The sequence below is a fragment of the Oryzias latipes genome, chromosome 15, assembly GCF_053564925.1.
Source record: "Oryzias latipes strain Hd-rR chromosome 15, Olatipes_Hd-rR_3.1".
Classification (NCBI taxonomy): domain Eukaryota; kingdom Metazoa; phylum Chordata; class Actinopteri; order Beloniformes; family Adrianichthyidae; genus Oryzias; species Oryzias latipes.
Genome location: NC_136251.1, coordinates 25453131 through 25474050, shown reverse-complemented (window position 1 = coordinate 25474050; position 20920 = coordinate 25453131). Strand labels below are relative to the sequence as shown.

At 41.9% G+C, this 20920-nt stretch overlaps 2 protein-coding genes across 2 annotated transcripts; one reads left to right on the top strand and one right to left on the bottom strand.

Moving 5' to 3' along the window:
• The first annotated feature begins 1765 nt into the window (after nucleotides 1-1765).
• Nucleotides 1766-13628, top strand: prom2 (prominin 2). The gene is made up of 24 exons (XM_011484476.4): nucleotides 1766-1911; nucleotides 3466-3804; nucleotides 4789-4853; nucleotides 5060-5265; nucleotides 5339-5459; nucleotides 5808-5871; nucleotides 5947-6036; nucleotides 6674-6870; nucleotides 8507-8578; nucleotides 8689-8752; nucleotides 8850-9000; nucleotides 9088-9240; nucleotides 9317-9440; nucleotides 9669-9757; nucleotides 9850-9934; nucleotides 10011-10148; nucleotides 10231-10299; nucleotides 10390-10482; nucleotides 10583-10636; nucleotides 10725-10805; nucleotides 12302-12370; nucleotides 12450-12539; nucleotides 12621-12733; nucleotides 12811-13628. Exons 2-24 carry the CDS (start codon nucleotides 3558-3560, stop codon nucleotides 12887-12889), a joined length of 2514 nt encoding a protein of 837 aa, XP_011482778.1. The 5' UTR covers nucleotides 1766-1911; nucleotides 3466-3557; the 3' UTR covers nucleotides 12890-13628.
• Nucleotides 13629-15068: 1440 nt separating this feature from the next.
• hps6 (HPS6 biogenesis of lysosomal organelles complex 2 subunit 3) lies at nucleotides 15069-19752 on the bottom strand. The gene is made up of 2 exons (XM_011484475.4): nucleotides 18934-19752; nucleotides 15069-18857 (listed from the first exon to the last, which is right to left on the bottom strand). Exons 1-2 carry the CDS (start codon nucleotides 19020-19022, stop codon nucleotides 16601-16603), a joined length of 2346 nt encoding a protein of 781 aa, XP_011482777.1. The 5' UTR covers nucleotides 19023-19752; the 3' UTR covers nucleotides 15069-16600.
• Nucleotides 19753-20920: the final 1168 nt, after the last annotated feature.

Sequence of the window (20920 nt, the reverse complement as noted above, 5' to 3'; positions counted from 1 at the left end):
AGGTGAAGAGGATTTCATGTAATCCATGGACACCAGTGAAGATCACAAATCATTGAAGAAAAAGGGTTTAGAGCACTGTCTAGTGGGTCTAGATGACCCAACTCCTAATTTTAAAGTGCCTAGGATAGCACAAGGGTTAATCCAAAGCTTTTTTGGGTCTTGAATGTGGCCCTGATGTGCAAATGTGTTGCTAATGTTTTCTTTATCGCTAACCATGCTGTGGGGCTTCTGTGCCAAACCTATAGGTGGTAAAAACGTTGTTCTGTCCGGCAGCAGTCCTGAGCTGCAAGTACCAGACTGTTCTCACATTTCCGCTTTGGTACTGCGCGTTTCAGCACAAATTTCACTCTGGTGACATACTCAAGGACTCACACTCCTAGTACCCGGTGAAAATGAATTTTAGGCTTAAAACAAAAGCCAAAATCCAGTAATAAAACCAAAACACACGTTTTGAGGGGTATCCAGAGGAAGTGGTAAAATTTTTAGGGGTTGGCCAGAAAACCTGTTTTATGGCAAAGTGTGAAATTTGGCCATTTTCATATTTCAACACAAAATGGGAAAAGAAAAGTCTGCAACCATTAACCTTTGACCTCAGGAAGAGGCCACCATTTTGAATTTCTGTTTAAAATCACCTAGAGTAACTGCTAAAAATTTAAACTCCTCTTAGGGATTTTGATCTTTCACCTTGTTAGGAATGATTAGAAACAGAATAGTTAGAAACTCCCTTTTTACATTTTATTAAACTAACTTTTACCTTTTATTACATTAATGACTTAACCTCGATTTATATCCAGTTTCTTCACACACCTCTAGTCCTTGATCATCATTGGGAATCTATGTGTGGAAAAAAATGTTGTTTTAAAGACTGTAGATTTTGATCGGTGTTAGCGTGGCAATAACTGTAAGCTCCCTGTTTTTTCGCACATTTTCCACTGAAGTATTCTGAAAATTTTAAACACGAATCCCCAGCTCAAGCTGAAGCAATATAACATACAATCTGAACATATTAGGAATGTGGGCGTAGCTAACAAAGTTGCCAACCTACAATCAAAACAGAACTTACTTATAAAATAGGAAACAGGCATGTCGAAGTGAGATTTTCCTTTAGCTGAAGGTGTTTTGGTACGACAGGACATCAAGGATGGATAACCACAGAGTGGTGGCACGTCGAAGCCACAGCAGCCGAGCTTCCTGCTTGGCCACAGGATGAGCTGGTAGGGGATGAGAGTGGAAGTGAGTCAAAACGGAGAAAAAAATGGAGATGTCTTCTAACAGCAGAAATTTGATGGGGAAGTCACAGGCGGCTTTGTTTGTATGTAAATGTGTTTATGCAGTGTCATGCTTCCCAGAAAAGTGGAAACCCACTCCCCCCTTCAGCAAAAGATCCACAGAGAGAATGATCTTATGTGATCACGTTTTTGTGTCTGTACCTAAGGCTGATATTGTTCTCAGTTATTGTTATTTCAGTTCCTCTTTGACCGTTCCAAAAATAGGGCTTCCCCTATTGTTTATCTTAAAAGTGTGCTTAGTTTTATGCAATGCACTAAAGTAGTTCAACTCATTTTTGCATCCTTCTATAAACCAAAGCTTTTCTTTTAAATCAAGTGTAACATCAAACACTCTTCCTCCTTCCACCTACAGGAAGCAGAGAAACCATCTCGTTTGCCAGAATTGCATTTGTTTAACAAATAATTTGACCTCCCATCTCCTGTTCGTCCCTCCCACTCCTCTCCAGACACTCCCTTTTTTCTCCTCTCCCAGCTCCACTCTCCTCAGTGCTAGTCAGCGAGAGCCACCATCCAGCACCCAGTCATCTACACAGGAGGAGCAGAGCAGATCACATTTCTTTGCAGGAGACTGAGAGACTTTTGTGCCTTCCTTTCAACAACTGGTGATGTTCTGGATAAAAAGGTAGGTTTGGAGAAAAGCTTGTTTGCTCTCTGACCTCCGTGGATCTCCTTCTGTCTCAGACAGGAGACTTACCCCCTTGGTACTGATCTTCTTATCTGAAAAATTCAAATTGTTCTTAGTGATAAGATCTGCTTGATCTTATCATAATTTCATGGAAAAATGAAGAAAACGTTGAGTGAAGTGTCCCACAGTGGGAGCTTTGTTTGGGGTTAAACAAGAGTTGATGCTGGTACCAGCCGTGGATTCAACTTATCTCACTGTTTACACCAACAGAGCTCTCATGGCTCACTTAAAATTTTCCTGTAACTTCTAAAAGTCAGTACCTCCTACGCTTTAGTGAAAGTGTCCAGATAGAGGCTGAATGATGTATTGCTGTTGAGGGAAACCAAACACTGTGTTCAGAATTTCTCATTAGTCATGGCAGGAAAGAGGGAAAGACAAAAATACCTGTGAGAAAGCTGTGGATTGTCTGTGATTTTCCTGAAAAGATAACACTTAAAGACTAATTGGGACCTTTAAAATTGATTCAGTCATGTGTATAGTGTAATGCAACTGCACATTTTTTGGTCACCATAAGGTATTGGAGGTATGGGGTGGTATGATCCAATTAAAGGACTTTTCCTTTTTTCTTTGTTTTTACTACGTGCTGAATTTTAAGGTAATTTTCTTACACTGAGTATTTTTGTTCACACATACACTCAAAAATGTTTTTTATAAACAACTTATGTTGAGAATAACTTTTTCTTTGTCTGGAAGAGACCATCTTTGAGTACAAGAGTGTTTTTGGCCAAAATAATTGTTTTCTTTTGACCTAAAATTTGCAAAGAGGGATTTTATATGGAACTATTATCTTAAGATAACAGATTTGTAGGGGGAGTGCATACTGTGATGATGGATGAATTAAAAGATGAATTCAGGAAAGGATTGTATTCAGTGAGATGATTTAGGGAAAAACTGAAGAGGTGGTTATTAGAAAGTGGAAGTCAGACATGACAAGAAAGAAAATAGATGTGTGAATGTAAAGAAAACAGTGAAGCTAAAGGAACGAGAGAGATTCAAGGGCTGAAGTTATGTGAAAAAACAGGAAATGTGAGGCAGAGATGGAGAGGTCGGTACAGGCGGGGTGGATGTGGAAAAGGGAAATGGAAACAGTAGAGACAAGTCTGAAGTTTGGGTTTATGATGAGAATTGGCAAGATTAGAAAGAGGCATTTTGGATGGATGGCTCAGGTTTAGATGTTTGAAGTCAGAGATGGATAAGACACGAAGACAGAAGTAATCGAGGAGAAGATACGGAGCTTTCCTTCAAAAGCAAAGATGACTAGATGTGATAAAAGAAGACGTATGGCTGATGGGCTTCCGAGAGGAAGATGCCGAGAACAGGGTCAGATAGAAACACGTGGCAATAAAGGGAACATTTGAATAAAGAAGAAGTCATCATGGCTGCTTTTTCCACACAATAGCGACTTGTTTAGGAGATCTGTAAGGCTTCAGTGTGTTTCCTCTTCTTTTTGCCAGTATCCCACCACAAAAGCTGCTCTTTCTGGTTTTTCAGATACATCAAGATACAACTTGCACCATGAGTTAATCCCTCTGGGAGCCTGTATCATCCTGCTGAATATTTCTCACGGGTTCTAACCTGCAATCATGGAGAAGTGCTGGAGATGGGGAAGTGCCGGAGGATTCAGGAGTGTAATGGGACTGATGGGGGTGGAGCTCCTCGTCATCTTTCAGTTAGTGCATTCTCAGCCCACTTGTCCTGCGGCCCCGGCCCAAGAGAACCTCACCCAGCCTCAGTATGAGGCCGCAACCCAAAAGGACCCCAGTGTGGGCTTCATGGCCCCTTTTTCCCAGTCTTTCCTCAACACTGTCCAGCCTAATCCCTTTCCTGCAGGTCAGTGTCACCATCAAAACCCACTGGAGCCATCTCCATGTTTTTCTTTCAGCTGGTTTATGGGTTTCTCTGCCCAGCTTCTGCTAAGGTTACAAATTAAACCACGTAAAATTTCTCTGAATGATTGTTTTTATTGCTGCAGGGTCAAAACTCGGGCGACCTATTTCTTTCACATGACTCAAACGCTTTTAACGTCACATAATAGAGAGAACCGGATTGGCAAACCAGCAAGTTAATGGCAATTTGTTTGTATATTGGTTAATCTTTAACCTTTAATGGCCCCTAGGTCGCTTGTTTCATGCAGTCTTTTGTGTGGCCTTTTGATACCATATTGACGCTCAATGAGGCGTTAAAATTCACAGATTACTTCCTATTTGATGTTGATTTCAAAAAGAGAAACCAGTGTGCTCTGAAACCTGCTGGATAGCCTTTGACCGTACAGACCAACAGATTTGCTGTTATAGGTAGATTTCAACCAAGACACGGCTGCCCTTTGAAGGGTTACAGGCGTCTTTCATCTCTGCGATGAAATGCTCGACAGGTTACGGGAACTGTCTTTCTGTCAGACGTTTCAAATTACCTTCAGGAAAAGAATCGGTAAATGCATTCACGGCTGTCGGATCTCACACAAATGCTGAGAACTGTGTACAGTCTGTGTGTAGGAGCGTCTCTTCTCAGTTACCTTTTTTTTTTTTTTTGGTGGGAAAAAAATCCCCAAATTGCAGGTTTCAGAGTAAATCTCAATGATAGGCTTCTGACGTACTACTCTGTGTAATAATCTTTCCAAAACAAATGTCCGGAACTCCTTGTAACCACAAATCCAGCACCACTGAAACATGCCAGTGTCAGATTTCCGCTTTTACAATGCAAACTATTAAAACCTTTATTCATGGGACATTACACAAAGCCTCGCTAGGTTTTTGTCTACGGTAAATAAACAAGAAGTACAGAGAAAATAAAGTTTTTCCTTGTATTTCTACCCAGACTTGATCCAGCAAATAGTCCAGGGAGGAGGAAATGTGATCTCACTACAGGAACTCATCAACAAAGTAAGTTAATGTTTAGTAAAAAACCCTAACTTTGTTCCCTGCACTTTTTCATTTACTGTGACCGCATCATCATTATAGCAAACAGAAACTGCTCACTGTTTGTGATGTCATGTTAGGCCAAAAACACCTGCAACATTAACCTTCAGAGAATTACATGTGAGGTCTTCTGGGAGGGGCGGCATTCACGCTGTGTGCTTTGTGTCCAGGTCTTGGTGTATCAAGTGGGCTTTCTGGTTTGCATAGCCATTGGGATTCTGTACATCGTTTTGATGCCCATAATCGGTTTATTCCTGGCTTGCTGTCGCTGCTGTGGCAACTGTGGTGGGGAGATGTACCAGAAGCAGACATCCTCGATTCACTGCCGCAGAAGAACTCTCTACGTTTTTGCGTGGGCAACCACCCTCATCATCCTGTAAGTGTCTTAGGTTCCACGTCTCTGTTTGGTCGGATCCTGCTCCTGCTTCATCGTTACTTCTATCCTGCAGTGCCGGGAACATCTGCATGTTCAGCAGCAACGCAGCGCTTAAAGTGAGCGTGGAGCGGAGTCCAGCCGAGCTCAATCGGGCCATAAGGAACATCCAAACCTTTCTCAAGTCTGTGCCACAGGCAAGAACAAAGCTCTCACTGTTTAAAGTGTGTGAAGGTCAAATGTCAGCAAGTATGCGCCATTATTACTCCTCCTATTTACTCTCAGTTCCTACTTAGTTTGTCCAAATGTCTCACACACCCCTCCCTGCATGGCGTTAGTGGTGGTTGGTGACCTTTGCAGGAGATGCAAAGAACTGTTCAGTAAAGCTACTGCCTTCAAACTAGCAATTTATCCTGCAGTGTCAATATGCTTTTCTCAAGACTTAAGAGAAGGACGGAGGAGAAGAAAGGGCAGCCATATGGCTGTTGACATACTGTATTTACTCCAGTATATTTGTGAGCTTTTTTCTTTCTCTTTGCTTCCAGCAAATGGACAGTGTGCTGAATGAGAGTTATAAAACTATTCAGGGGGTCAGCAACAACTTAGATGGTAAGAAAAAAGATGTTTTAAAGTAAAACGGGGAAAAGAAGTTGCAGTACACTGTCAGTTATTTTGGATTTACAGATATCGGACCTCAGCTGGGATCAGAAATCCAGCAACGCTTCAACGGAACTCTGGATTCGGCGCTGAATTCAGTTAGACATCTGGGTGAAGGTACAGTGTGCCGACCTGAAAGGGAAATTTTGTTCCAAATGGATAAAACTTTATTATCCATTCCGAACAAAATTCATGCAAATATTCTAAACTAGTTTAATTCCCTTTTTTGGAATAACCATCAGGAAATGGGTGAATCCTAACGATGAAGACCATTTTTGGTTGAATATTTTTAAAATACATTCATTTTTATTTTTATTTTAAAAAAAACTTTAAGATTGGTACACATTATTAATGACTAATCTCTGTAGACGAAATATATTACACACAGGAATCATTCAATAACAATTTCACAAAAAAGAGGAAAAAAAGACTTTTTTATCAGAAAATTTGACACCTTCACACCATACCCGACCATTTAAGCCAGAAAAAAACAATATATATATAATTGTAAATAAAGTCAGGTACGAAGGGGTTATTTTTTTAATAAAAAAAACTTTATGTCCTCCTTTAATTTCCCTCACATGGCTTTCAGACTTAGTTTATTTACAGTAAAACCAACCAGTCTCCAAATGATGTTTGATAATTATACTTGTACTCAGTTTACAGCTGTTTTTTTTAAGAACCGTAAAACTTTTACAATGTTTTTTTTTTTTTTTGACAAACCTTTTTTTTTTGTCTTCCCTTGAATTTCCAGAGAATTCAGACATCGGTGTTCAGCTCATCCAGCTCAACATCTCTATAATCCAGCTGCAGTCCACCATGGACCGTCTGCAGGCCAACATCACAAAAGTTCAAAAACAAATCGATCAGACCTTGTCCAACCCAAACTGCACCAACTGCAGTGCATTTTCTTCTGAAGTGCAGAATCCGAAATGGGACAGCTCTGTTACGGTGAGTTTATTTTACCAAAAAAAAAAACAACTTTGTGGAAACTTTGTTTTGTGTCTTCCTGACTGCTGCACAAATGGAGTCACTGACTGACTCCACAGCAAAGCAGATGAAGCTCAAGCTGCCAGCTGGCGCCCTCCTACCATCAGCCCCCTGAGGCCCAGTAGCGATCTGAGCCAAGACCACAGGATTCCTACATTCAGGACTACTCGGCTTTAAAGGTTCATCAAATAGATATTAATCTTAGGAGAGTCTTCAGTTGTGAAGATGAACCGTTAAAGTCCTGTTGCTCTAGAGAACAGAATCCTTTGAGAACATGACCTGGATGACAAAGAATCTCTACAAACCCCATAACAGACAATGTCCAGTGTGGACTACACCTCGATTGGGTGACAGTCTGATTTACTGAAGGGAAAAGCTCCACAGAAACCAGAACGTCCTTTGCCTGTTCCAGTTGGGTGGATGCGTTGTTTGATTTTTGTGGTGCGACGTGAAACTAAACTTTAACAATTGTCCTTGGCAACCCCTTTTTTTTGTCTGCCACTCGAACATTGTTGAAACGGTCGTGTCACATGACATGCTTTTTGTTCACTTTTAGAAAGACCTTTAGTGCGTTTAGTCCACTATTGTCTGAGGGAATCATGTCAGTGATTTTATTCCAAGTGTCGTCATGGCAAACCAACACGTGAATGCCCGTAAAAAATTGGAGGAAGTTTACGAACTTTTCTAAGCGTTTCCAACTTGGAAGTATGATGTCGTCATTTTGAGCCATGACAGCTTCCTTCAACAAAGCCAAAGGTCAAGTCAATGATTGTTTTTAAATATTTTTGACTAGTTTTGGCAACTATGGAGGTTTAAAAAAGTCATTGACCCTCTGGAAAAAACGTTTTCTTCCCTAAAGATCAAATACACTTTATGACTTTAAAATGTCCAAGATTTTTGCCAATTTCTATAATTGTTTAATGTTTAACGTTTAGTCATTATTCTTGCAGTTTGTACAAAAAAAATATTTTTGGCCACCATAAATATGTTTTAAAGGTCATTCAATTGATTGAAAATGATTTTTTTTTTGGTTTACAGTCAGAAGGGAGTATATAAACAACAAAGTCTTCTGGGATAACAACACAAATCCCTGAATCTGAAAAAAGAGGGTTCTAAAAACCAGCTTTACTTTAGAGAGATGAGTCAGGTACGACTGCTAAGGTTGCAAAATGCTGGCAGAAAATCTTCCCTGAAGGCTTTAACAAGAGGATACGGGTAGAAGCGTTTATGTAATCAAGCCACATTTGACGCAGGCTGAGCTGATGTGACAGATGATCATTGTTTGTCGTATTCGTCTTTTGTCAGAGCAGCTGACTGGTCCTCCTCCAATCTGTTTTCCTTCATTCCTCCTACATATCTCTGATTTTGACACATCCCTTGTCTTCTGGTCTTTTCTCTGCTCATCTTTTCTTTTTATTTGATTTTTTTGTGTGTGTTATTTCACAATATGTATAAATTGGAAAGCATTCTCCAATCTGCTTGATTTATTTTACAGTAAGAATCTTGCTTTTCCTGTGTTGCACTCTGCCTCCCCCTTGTGGTACTTGAAGGAAATATGTTCGTTCCCAAGTGAACATGAAAACGATTGTTTCCACAGATTCCAAACTTGCAGGAATTACGTTCCGCTGTGGATGAAGCCAAAACTAATCTACAGAACAAAATCCAAGAGGTCAGTATATTTATTTTATTTGGGAGGAAATTCAATCATGTGTAGATTGAGAGTATAAGTACTTGCACTACCCCTAAAAGAATCAAAATTACAATATTATTTTATTGCAGGGAGAAACATATTTTAAGAACATCCCTGGTAAAGTGGCAAACGATACCAAAGGTTTTGTTAAAGGTGAGTGAACACCACCTTTGTTGTCTCAAAAAATTTAATATTGACTGACAGTTTTCAGTTTGTTAATATTCTATTCTATTCTATTCTGTTATTTTAGATGGCAAAGTGTTGCTGGATAACGTAAAGGCACAGATTTCTCAGCTTTCCATCCCTGATTCGGCTTTAAGCCAAATTTCAGTGACTCTGAATGAGACGCAGACTCAGATTAACACGTTCTCACCCACTGTGAAGTATGCTGAGTATATCAGGTAATAAGAAAAAGGACATGAAAGTTGAAATAGATCTGATTGGCAGAAGAGGAAGCTCATAACCCGTGTGTGTGTGAATCCCTCCAGATGGAGTGTGTGTACGGCCCTGTGCTGTGCGGTTCTCCTGGTAGTGGTGTGCAACTTCCTGGGTCTGATCTTCGGCCCTCTGGGTCTGTCACCAAAGGTGGACCCCACGATGCGCTCCGGCACAGCCAACTGTGGGGGCACCTTTCTCATGATGTGAGTTGGAAAAACTGAGTGAGCGGGAACATTCAGACTTTTTGGAGTCTTTGACCTCTGACCCGGCTGGTTGCAGGGGCGCGTGTTTCAGCTTCCTCTTCTCCTGGCTGTTGATGATCGTGGTTTTGCTGCTGTTTGTGCTCGGTGGAAACCTTTACACTCTTGTCTGCCGACCGTGGAACAACGGACAACTGCTGGAGGTAAACATGAATGAAAAAAGCAGATTATGAGGGATTATTTCAAGAGCAAAGCTGAGTAAACTGACAGTTATGTGTGTCAAACAATCTAAAAGTGTTTTATCATCCGATGTTTAGCGCTAAATTGAATTCCAAGTGTAAAATGATTTATTGTGAATCAAAAAATGTTTCCTAAATGAATCTGGTAATCACAGCTGGTTCTTTTCCCCCCACTTTTTTTGTCCTGTCCAGTTCATTAATTCTTCACGTGTATTTCCTGAACTGGACCTTGGCCCAGCTTTGGGACTAAAGGACAGCCTTGGTGTCTCTGATATCTATCGGTATGAATGCAAGAAAAGCTAGATTATTTATATAAATATATTGCCAAAACCCAGATATCTTTTCTTTTTTAAACAATTCCTCCTCATTTCAGTGACTGCAATCAGAACAGGCCCCTATGGACGACCCTTCATCTGCACGAGGTGGTTGATCTCGGAAACCTGCTAAACGTGTCCAAAGTGAGTGTTTTCTTTTCGTTTTTTGCGCTTGTTAGAAAACCAAAACTGCATTTACACGTCTGTGTGTTTTGCTCAGTACACGACAGAGATCCAACAGAAGTTTGACAACACCCACATCAACATGACCACGATCAATCTCCTAAGTCCTGAAATCACAAGCCAACTTCGCAGCCTCTCCAAAAAGACCGTCAACACAACAACTTTGACACAGCAGGTAAACAATTTATGGTTTGATGTTAACTTAGTGCGTGCATCTGAGTGTAATTGGGATCCAATTCTGTTTATTCTGCTTTAAGATGAACAACGTTTCCAGCATCAACCTCAATTCTACAGCAGATGGATTTATGGGGTTAGCTGACAATCAAGTGAGTCACAAGGCGGGAACAACCGATCCATTGTTAATTCTTAACACAGCACTCTGAAACTACTGAATGTTTTCTCATTTGTCATTTTAGAAAAATAGAAACATTCAATCTGAGCTCAGAAATGAAGCAAACCAACTGAAGCAGATCCAGGCTGATATTGAAACAGTCCTCATCCCACAAATGGTGAGATACTCTTTTCCTGCCTAACCATTCCAGTTCTTTTCCTGATTCCATCAAATCAGTTTCAGCTTTGAAATACATTTCTACTTATTTCTTCCCAAAGAAAAACCTCAATTCAACCCTCAGAAGTCTTCAGTCTTCTTTAGCCACAGTCAATGTGAGTAAGCTGACTGACATGCAGCTGTTAAGTTCAGAGGTCATCCTCCTCTTCTCATTCGGTTTCCGTCCCCCTCTGCTTCTTCCAGGGAACAGTGGAGGAGGTGCTAAGGAAAGTTGGAGCAGCACAAGACTTTCTCAACACCAATGCATCACAGATAATCAAGACCGTGAGTAGAGCCACGAGTCACATGAGTCTGAAAAAATGTGCTCTCCTAATGCCTGAGGTCAGTCAGTCATTTAGAGAATAGAGGGGGGTGGTGGTCTCATGCCCTTCTTAGGTTTTCCTGTTGGTTTCACAGCAGCAGAGTAGGAACTACTTTTGTGTCCAGTTATGAAAGATATGGTAGCAAATGGTTTGATTTACAGGAAAAAAAAAACATTTAAACAAGAAAAATGGAGTCTGGAGAAAAAGTCTCGGCGAAGCAAAACAGATTCAATACGGGTCGCAGGATTCCTAAATCCTGTCACCCTGACGATTACACACAATCATCTAAGCGACACTGCACTCTCTTAGCTATTCTCTTTAAATGAAAAAAAAAACTCTGTTTAGTCTCATTGTGCTTGATATTTCTAGTTCACTGTCCAGTTTGTCCAATTTGTCCAAACAGAATATATAACAAAATAAAATTTGACAGATAAAATCAATCATTTCACCTTTCATTCCTATTAATTAGTATTAGTAAGAGATCCAAAAAAATAATGCAGAGAGGAAGAGAAAAAAAAATTCTAAAATCCGGAAATGAAAATGATTTAAGCAAAACAGGTAAAAGCAGAGGCATTAATGAGAAAATTCAAATTTACTAGCTTTTGCTGAGCTACCCTAGCTCCCCTTCTTGTTCCCATTACTAAGAGTGAGATGTTTAGGGGCGGCCGTGGTGTAGCGGTAGGGCGGTCGACCCATGATCGTAAAATTGCAGGTTCGATTCCCGCCTTGCACGCCCATTAATAGAAGTGTCCTTGGGCAAGACACTGAACCCCACCTTGCCTCTGGTGGTAGGCGGGCGCCTGTGTTTGGTAGCGGGGCCACCACCAGTGTCTGAATGTGTGTGTGAATGTGTGTGTCACTGGGTGAATGGGTCTGTGACTGTAAAGCGCTTTTTCCTTGTAGGAAGAAAGGCGCTATATAAGTATACACCATTTACCATACACGCTTTCCCGCTAGCTTACAGCCCATCACAACTCCAGCCTAACACTACTGGTGTATCCAAAATGGAGAGCAAAATCCGAGCTATCCAGCTGTACAGTGTGGAGCCAGATTCCAGCTCCGACGAGGAGAAAGTACATGGATCTAGTCGTCTATAAGTGAAAGCATCAGAATGGAGCGGAGTGGGAAGCTTGTGGCCCACCAAGTGTATTTTTTTCACTTCTGATTTACAATGATTTTAATAAAGAAAGTCTCAGAAATGCATTTTTAAGCTTAATTTTCATAATACATGCCCTCCATCATCAGAAAAAAATGCCACAAGAACATGTTAAAAACACCCAAAGCACAATTTTTATCAGTGGGTCTCTAAACTTCATTCTTTAACCTTTAAATTCTTGTATTTGTTTAAATGCTCAGTGATTACATTGGTATCCAGCTTCTTCCTCATGACTTCTCAGTATAAAGCAGCATAACAAGAGAAATTGACCCTTTCTTTTCCCCTCTCGATTTCAATCCCAGGAGAGCAGGAAGTTTCTGGACTGTCAGCTGAATATTTTCCTTCTTTATGCAGACTGGGCCAACTTCACAGTAAGCGTAAATCCTTATGCTTTGAAAATAAAAACCAGCGTTTTTGCACAGTCAGTCTAACGCACGGCTTCTTGAAAAGATAACGCGTCAGTTGGGTCGCTGTGGGCCGGTGGCAGGAGCTGTGGACTCTGCAGAGGTCATCCTCTGTGCTTACGCGGTGGAGTCCCTGGTGAGGACCTGAATTCGCCGTCACGTTTGGTGTGCGTGCAGCCATGCAGGATGCACTGACCTTTCATTTTGCCTCTTTCAGAATGCATTTTGGCTCAGTCTGGGCTGGTGCGTGATCTTCTTCATCCCCGGCATCATTTTTTCCATCAAACTGGCAAAGTACTACAGAAAAATGAAGGACTCTGACGTCTACGAGTGAGTACGGACAAACCAAAAACACAAACGCAGCTGGACGATGGATTTACGAATGCTGGCAATGTCTCTGTTTCCAGTGATCACATAGTGATGCACCAGATCCCACGGGCCACGGCACGATTTCTCCCAAGTGCTCAGCTTTCAAAAAAAGCCTGAAGACCCAAAATGCTGCATCACTGGACAACATAACAGCACATGTTGCTTTCAGAAACTGATGTGGTACATCTGTACTCTAGTGAAGCTGCCAAAATTATCTATTTTTAAATGAGTATTTTTTTAAATCTGGTCAACACCATGAGATGGAGAAGCAAAGCAACTCAAAAAGGGATTCCAGTATTCATATTTTGGGTGTGAGGGAACCTGCAGGGATTTGTTTTCATGCTTCATGTCGCGTAAATGCTCTGTATGCATTTGATCAATGAACAAACACTACTGGCTAGTCCTTTTTTAAAGGTTTATTCTGTTTTCTATAAACGCTGGCGTGCATTTACCTCAGAAATGTCTCTTTTCAAAAATCACTGTGCTTTGCTATCGCTGGGAGAATAGCCTTTGAATTTCTACCTTTACTTGCACTAATTGGGAAAATCACCATTTTTCTTTTTCTTTGTTTGTTAATGAACTCACATTTTCCTTATGGCTTGTTTTTTTGTTTGTGAACTTTATAGTTAACACTCGATTGTTTTAAAATTAAGTCCTGTTTTTCAAATTTGTTATTGTAAATTCTCATTTAATGTTTATGAAGTGATGGTTTTGTACTATTTGTTAGGTTTTCTATCACAACTTTTGCACTTTATATGGTCTGTTTGACCAGATGGACAATGAAGGGATGCAAACATTTAGGATGTGTGTTCTAAAAAGAATGGCTGAATTAAAGAAAAAAGAATAGTTGCAAACATTTTTTGACTCTTTTGATCCTTACTATTTTAAATGAGGTGTTAATGAGGTATTTATTTATTGGATGTTTTTATAATCTTGTACATTAGCAGTGCAATAAAATCTGCACCATTAGGCATTGAAACAATATTTCAGATATGCTTATTAAAGTGTTTCATAATCTTAATGTTAGAAATGCTCTTGGGAGCATAAAGTTGGAGTAATTCATTTTTTTGCTTTTTTATTATTTTCCAACCAGTTTATCCATTATCAATTGCTAAAAAAATAGCTCCTACAATGATGCGTTTGACTGCAGAGATAAGCCATTTTGCAGTTTTCTTCCCTTTAAAAATGCACTGTTTATATTCTCTTTTTGTTTTTTTGAAAAAGATTAATTTAGTTTATTTTTTGCCAAAAGTTTGGGAAGAGAAACATCTGCAATAAAAACTAAAAAGAGTTTTACAGCTGAACAGAGATCGGGCAGTAAAGAATAATGTTATCGTATAAACAATCAAACTAACCTTTTCAGGAATCTTTCAACTCATTTTAAAGCCAATGATCCAAACAAACACAACACATTAAAACGTTTAAAGCAAATTATCATGAAAGAATTTTATTTTTAACATCATTTCCTCTACACATGATATACTATTGAAATTGAGTACTATTAGCATTTAAAACATGAGGAAAGGCCAATGCAGCCTCTGTTCATGTTCAGACACAATATTGTTTACAGGCTGCCGTCTATAATTAGAACAGGTGAATCGATGACCTTACAGCAGCAATGTGACTGTCGTCTGTGTAACTAGAGACGCCTCCTGCAGCAAAAGTCAATCTGTTGGAGACAAAGATGTGAGAGAGCAGATTCCTGCATTCCTCCCATTTTATTTAAATATCCAAGCTTTAAAATTCAGAAACAAAGGGGAAAAAACAGCTACACAAGCACCACACGTCCAGCTTTTTTGAGGTGCAAATGTAAATGATGCATAAGATCTGAAATCCTCTAAGACATCCGAGCAGCAACAGGTAATATTTCCATGTTGTTTCTCTGTAACAGCAAAACACCTGCAGACTGGCTGTGCTTCTGCTTTTAGACACTTGCTCATGGCGTCAATAGGATCCGCCTACCAGTCGCCACTTTAACCCTTAAACACACGTTTCCACCCTGCTGTTATTTTGTAAATTAAAATCCCAGTTATGTCAGAATTTAAAGGTTAAAAAAAATTCTAAATGAAATTCTTCTACATGAAGAATCCATCAAAGTGGATTAAAATAACTTTTGTGTGTTTTAGATTTATTTTAATGAGCAATCTAGCTGTCTGCAAGTGTCTACTAAACCTTCAGATCAGACTGAAGGAGTAAGTATTTTATTAGCAAAAAAATAAAAAGTTTAACTGCTTTTATTATAACCTTGCATCTATAAATGTATAATAGAAGAAATAAAAAACAAGGAGAGCCAACAGAGGTTTGGTACAGTTTTAATAGCATTTGCTCATAAATACTTGTTACATATACAGTGACTTTTTTCCGAACAGATGGATATTTGAAAAAAGGATTCCTATTAAAGGCTAAGTTAATTTCTGAAATGAACATGAGAGCCCTTTGTGAGGAAGTCGGGGACTTTCCAGTGAATCTGTTTGTGTGTGATCCTCAGTGAAAGGTTCGCCGTGCTTCTTCAAGCAGAGGCAGAGCGTGGAATGACGAGCACAAGTAGAAAAGACTGGCTTTCTTACTGGGACTGATTATGTCAGTCGAAGGCAAGCATTATTAGCCGCAACACTTAGAAGTCAAAGATTTTTCATCCCACAACAAAGCCAGCAAACCCTCAGATCCAGCTCTCTGTGAAATAAGAGGAAAGTGATGAAGAGCTGCAGAAATCTGACACTAGCTTGTAAATGAAAAACGCAGTGCTGTATACAATTCTGCAGCATTTTTGTCACTTTGCACACAAATGGACACATTAGAAGTCTTGTTACAAATAAATAAGGCTTTTGTTGCATATGGCTCCACATTTAGGTAAAAAAGGCACATTCTTTGCCTAAAAAGAGCTAAATAATACATTCAAATGTGGCATTTTTAAGACTTAAGAGGCAGTTTGGATCACATAAGAATGTCTCATCTGGACCAAAAAAAAAGCTTTAAAACATGATTTAAACAGTATTGAAAGATGTAATGTAAGAATAATAAAAAGGCAAACTTTTGCAGGGAACATGGGGTCTTACGAAGGCAGTAGGGTACTTGTGTTAGCGTCCCAAACACACTCCGGTTCTAACCAGATTACCACTAAAATTGAATTTAAAGTCCTACTCTGAGCCATTTAGCCCAAGGTTTTTTAGAATATTCCATGAGAAGACGGCAGAAGAGGAAAAACAGACCTCGGAATAAGGAGGCGCATCTCCTGTCAGGGTTTACCGTCCATAGCCACTAAGAAGGAGGTTAATGTTTAAGCCCTCTTAATTCCAAACTGAAAGCTGGAAGGGAACCTTGACCCCCACATGCAGCTCCACTCCAAAGCAACCTTCACTCAAAACAAAAACCGGTTTATTTCAATTCAATCAATTCAGCATGACTGTAAGTGAAAGGGCTCAACGCCATCTGAACACAACACAATAAACCCGGAGTTTCTCCTCTTGTTCTGTTCTGGTGGCTGTTTTCACACCAAGTCACTTCATGCAGGAATCTTTCCATGTCTGTGCAGATAAGCATGAAGAGCTTAGAACTTCACCATACTGATTGTTGCAATTAGTGCAGAATTAACGACTTCTGCTTTAATAATACATATTTACCAATATGAGTGTAGTCTGATAGGAGTTAAAGCTAGAAGGGTGCAGTTAAGGCTTCAAGACATAAATAATACAGATAGCTCTTACACATTTATATTTAGTATTAAAAGGACCTGCAGTATTTACACTAAGAGGATATTCAGTAGTTTTTTTGTAGTTCTTAGTAGTCATATGTTTAAAAAAGCCAAAATGTCAGTTAAGTGAACCTTGTTTACGCAGATCCTACAGGGTTAGCCGGAAGTGTCACCTTGTCTCTTCGGAGGTCCGTGAGCGTGGACTGCGATTCTGCAGAAGATGTCGGGGTGATGTTGCCGCGCGGCGCCGAGTCCATGCTGGGGTCCCTGCTGATGCTGGACTGATTGGTGGGGTGGCGAGGAAGGGCTGGAGGGGGATACGACGGCGACTGCAGGATATCAGCGTAGCGCTGGCTGGGCTTGGTTTCCCTCTGCAGCACTTTCCTCAACAGAGGCTTCAGCAGCCCGACGGTCAGCTGGCTGCTGCAGGACTCCACGAAAGGAGGAGGAGATGGAGGGCAGGATGCGTAGAGAGAGGAAGGGACGGTGGGAGAGTTAGAAGAAGGGAGGTTTTTGAGCACCAAGTTAAGGATGGTGGTGACTGTGAAGTCCTCAGGGCACAACGCCCACAACAGGTCCAGGTAGGGATCCAGATCTCTGTGGTGAGACACCTCGCACAGCAAAGTAGTGAAAATCTCCTTGTTGAGGAGCGGACCCTGTTTGCAGAACTCCTGGGCGACCTGCATGACCTTCTCCCACTGCTGCTTGCCCATGAGGATCCTCAGCGCCTGGAGAACCGCATTGGGGCGCTCACTTACCAGCAGGAGCTCCACCTCCAAGTCTTGGTGGCGGTTTCTGTCTGGGCTGGAGCTGAACAAGATGCAAAGTGCTCGTTTGTAGAGAGGTACGTGGTTCTCCCCAGCCTCCCTTCCTCTTCCACCGGAGAAGCTCCAGGAGGACGAAGCCAGAGGCAAGCCCAGTCCGGCAGAGCCCTGCTGCTGCTGGGCCAGCTGGAGGAACTTGGGCAGCCAGCTGGGTTGGAAGTGGAAGACTGACTGACAGAGGAGCTCAAACACTGGGAGGACAGCTGGGGAGGAGGCCGCTCCTGCTCTGGGCTTGCAGTTTTGGTCCCCTTTCAGGCTGCGACTGTGCTTCGGCTGGCCGTTAGAGAGCAGGAGGGAGGCTGTGGAGCTGGAGTGCAGAGCAGGACTGAGGACACACTTCCACATGTCAGGGGGAGCTTTGCTGGACAGAGATCCTTCACCGTTGTAGTGCAGTTGTAGTGCAACCTGTACAGCCTTCCAGGCCTGGCAGGGGAAGATGCTGAAGAGGGAGTTCAGGTAAGTCAGAGAATCTTTATCCAAGTCAGAGATGGACAGAAGCCTCACCACTTCTTTCTCCACCAGAGTGTAACACATGGTCTCCACCTCTTTAGCGCTTCCCTTCACTAAACCCCCTTTCACCTCCTCCAGGGAGACCAAAGCCCTGAGTTCGGCCTCCAGGGAGCACATCAGTTTGTCCTGCCCGGCATTACATTCCCCCCACCCGTTCTGCGACAGTTCTGCACCACCCCGCCTCAAACTTGTGCTGCATAGGTAGTTCCTGAGAATGGAGGCTAAAGAGATGGGAGCCTGGAACCTGCCCCCTTTCTTCAGCGCCTCCACGGTGAGCTGGGTGCTGCTCAGGCTCCTCTGCTGGTAGTATTTACATGCTTCCTCAAACACAGCCTCCACCAGCACGGCTCCAGAGTGCGCTCGATTCACCGCAGTGGAACCGGACAGCTTCCTCTTTGAGCTGCAGTCTTTACACTCCGTTTCCTTGTTTGCTACCACGAACAGGCCGTTTTCTGACAGCAAATGTGGGGTCTGCCTGACATCCTGGTTTATGTATAACAACCCATTTTTTTTCAACAGAATCTTTTCCAACTCTTTGCCACACTTTATGTCAACCAGGTAGAGTTTTTCTTCTATTATAAGTGCCAGGGTGTCCTGGAATACGCACATGCTGGTGGGACCTTGGTGCTGGACAAAGCAGTTCTCTGCGAGTTTGTAGACCCGACGCAGAATCCCATCTTTCTGCAGGAGACAGATCCAGCCTGTGCTGAGCAGCAGGAGCAGGCCTCCACAGCCCGTGGGGGTGACGTTCAGAATCTCTGGTGGCTCAAGAATTGATAAATACCCCATGCAGTCAGTCACCAGCCTTTTAAAGTCCGACTCTCTGGCTGAAACGTGTTTAACGGGGGTGTTATTGCACGTGGTGTTCACCGTGAACGTGTCACGGTGAGGCAACCAGGTTAAGAAGAATTTGGAGATGCTCCACGGCGGTTTCGCCTTCACGTCAGGAAGAAGATGCACACATTCGCCGGAGCGAAGCACGGCAACTTTGGGGCTACTGTGGAGGGTGATTTTCACTCCTCCCAAGATGACGGCGCCCTCCTCCACCTCATAGTCTCGTCTGCAAACACAGAAGCGCAGGTTATTCCTCAGCAGCGGAGAAGCAGAGGAGCTTTCAGACGGTGGCCTCTCCTCACACCAGATGAGGAGTTGGGAGGAAGCGCAGACAGACACCACTTTGGCCCGGGGGCTGTTGCACAGGTCGGATGTCTGGAGGAGATGCCATCCAACCTTGCAGTCTTGAAACTTCCAGAACTCGGCTTTCCCGTTGTCATAAACCACTGCAGCCACTGCTGTGCCTCTGATCCTGCTGTTTTTGTGGTCCAGATAAACAACATCCACTATGGGGGCGGTCCGGGTCAGCCACAGATCCAGCTTCTTCTGGTTCTGGACCGGCACGGGTCTTTCGTACTTGTCAAAAGTCATAAGACCGACCTCAGGTTTTTGGAGGATGATGTGGATGTGACGTGAATCTGGGCTCACGCGGACATTTGTCAGACCGTTGTGCTCGTTGTTGGACAGACTCAGCATGTCTGCCAGCTCCTCACTGCCAGCAAAGTCCTTGAAAGATGACACTTCCTCCAACACGAACCGCGACATTTTCAGCTTTTTTTGTTTATGTTTTCTCCACAGAGGAGATTACCGTCGCTGCGTGTTAAGGAGCCAGCTAACTCGTGCAGTCCATTAATCTGACCTGGGCTCCGGGGAGGCTATCAGTCTGAGCGGCATGTCTCCGGGTCCAGCGGGAGGATTCATTCCTCTCCCACGGCGAACCCACGCTCGTGAACGGCTCCGGAGCTAATAAATCCACTGGGGGTAAACACGGAGAAAGTTTAAACTGCCAGAAGAGAAAGGCACTGCAGTCATTGCGATGCTATGCTAGCATTCCCCCGACATCACGGGATTCTTAATTTCCGGGTACCAATGATGTTTTGCTCAGGGGGCGGGGCTTAGAAATGACGTAGAGGCACCAACACGCACGCTCAGAATGTGACTTTTGAGTCATGTTTTTGTGTAAATCGCATGTTATATGTATGCTCCCTTGGCATATTCGAAGTTTACTAAGTAGAATTGTGTTTTGTACGTTATTTACTTAAATTTTGTTCTGTAAAGTTATAAAATAATATGACTTTTGAGCGAGAAAAAGGTTCCAGAACAATCTCTCTCTCTCTCTATACACACTTTAAAGAGCCCTGTCTACCTACTATTGAAAAAACTTCCTATTTACTTAGACTTAAATGCAAAAATGTTATTAAACTACGAGAATATGTCCCCGAAAAAGCCACAACTTTGTGTCAACAAAGTGTGAGGAAAATTTTAACAGTCTGTCAGCCTTGACCTGCATTCGTGCAAAATAGTGAGCCAAAAGTACTACCCCCCCCCCCATTTTACCATCATATTCAGAAATTTGTTTCATAGCCAACCCACACTGAGTTTCCATGGAAACAGTTTTCACCTTCACAGAAATAATACAGTTTAATTGGCAAGAGATGAAACCAGAAACTGTTCTAGTACACCCTTTTCAGGTCTGACAAGAGGCTGTAACATGGTCTGTCAGCAACCAGGCAATCATCTTGATTCCTCTCCTAAAGGCAGATGTGATCACACAGCGTTGCAGCACAGACAGGTGAATAAAATGTTTCTTTTTTACCTGAAAAAAGCGCTCATTGAACTGGGAGTGGTGACTCATGGTTTAAGTAAGCTTCTCTGCACTTGAAAAGGCCACTTTTATTACTTAAACAAACTTTGAGGCCAGCCCACACTGTGAAGCTGTGCTGAAACATCACTGATTTACAAACCCTTTTAGATAATCAGAATAATGCCAAAAAGGCTTCAGTTGGCAGCAATACGCACTTGTCTCATAAATATATACTTTTTTTGTTACGCATTCATATTTTGAACACTCCAAATTTGCACTCGACTGAATATTGTAAATAGCTCCTTCCTCTATTCTTTATCTGAGTGTGTGTGTAGAAACTCTGTGGCAGGAGTTCTGCTATAAATGCAATTTCCCTCTTTTTATTGTTGCAAAACTAATCAATATAAGAAACATTATAAGGCCTGCTTTATTTAAAGTGGGGGTATTTACAAAACTAACTTGCTAATTTCAATAAGTTCTTTAAA

Excerpts from the sequence above, each read along its gene's own strand:
- prom2 (XM_011484476.4), top strand. The coding sequence starts at position 3,558 with ATGGAGAAGTGCTGGAGATGGGGAAGTGCCGGAGGATTCAGGAGTGTA. Across the intron at positions 9,001-9,087 it reads AAGTATGCTGAGTATATCAG|ATGGAGTGTGTGTACGGCCC; the intron begins GTAATAAGAAAA and ends GAATCCCTCCAG. Across the intron at positions 10,806-12,301 it reads CATCACAGATAATCAAGACC|GAGAGCAGGAAGTTTCTGGA; the intron begins GTGAGTAGAGCC and ends TTTCAATCCCAG.
- hps6 (XM_011484475.4), bottom strand. The coding sequence starts at position 19,022 with ATGGCATCTCCTCCAGACATCCGACCTGTGCAACAGCCCCCGGGCCAA. Across the intron at positions 18,858-18,933 it reads CTCCCAACTCCTCATCTGGT|ACGAGACTATGAGGTGGAGG; the intron begins GTGAGGAGAGGC and ends CTGTGTTTGCAG.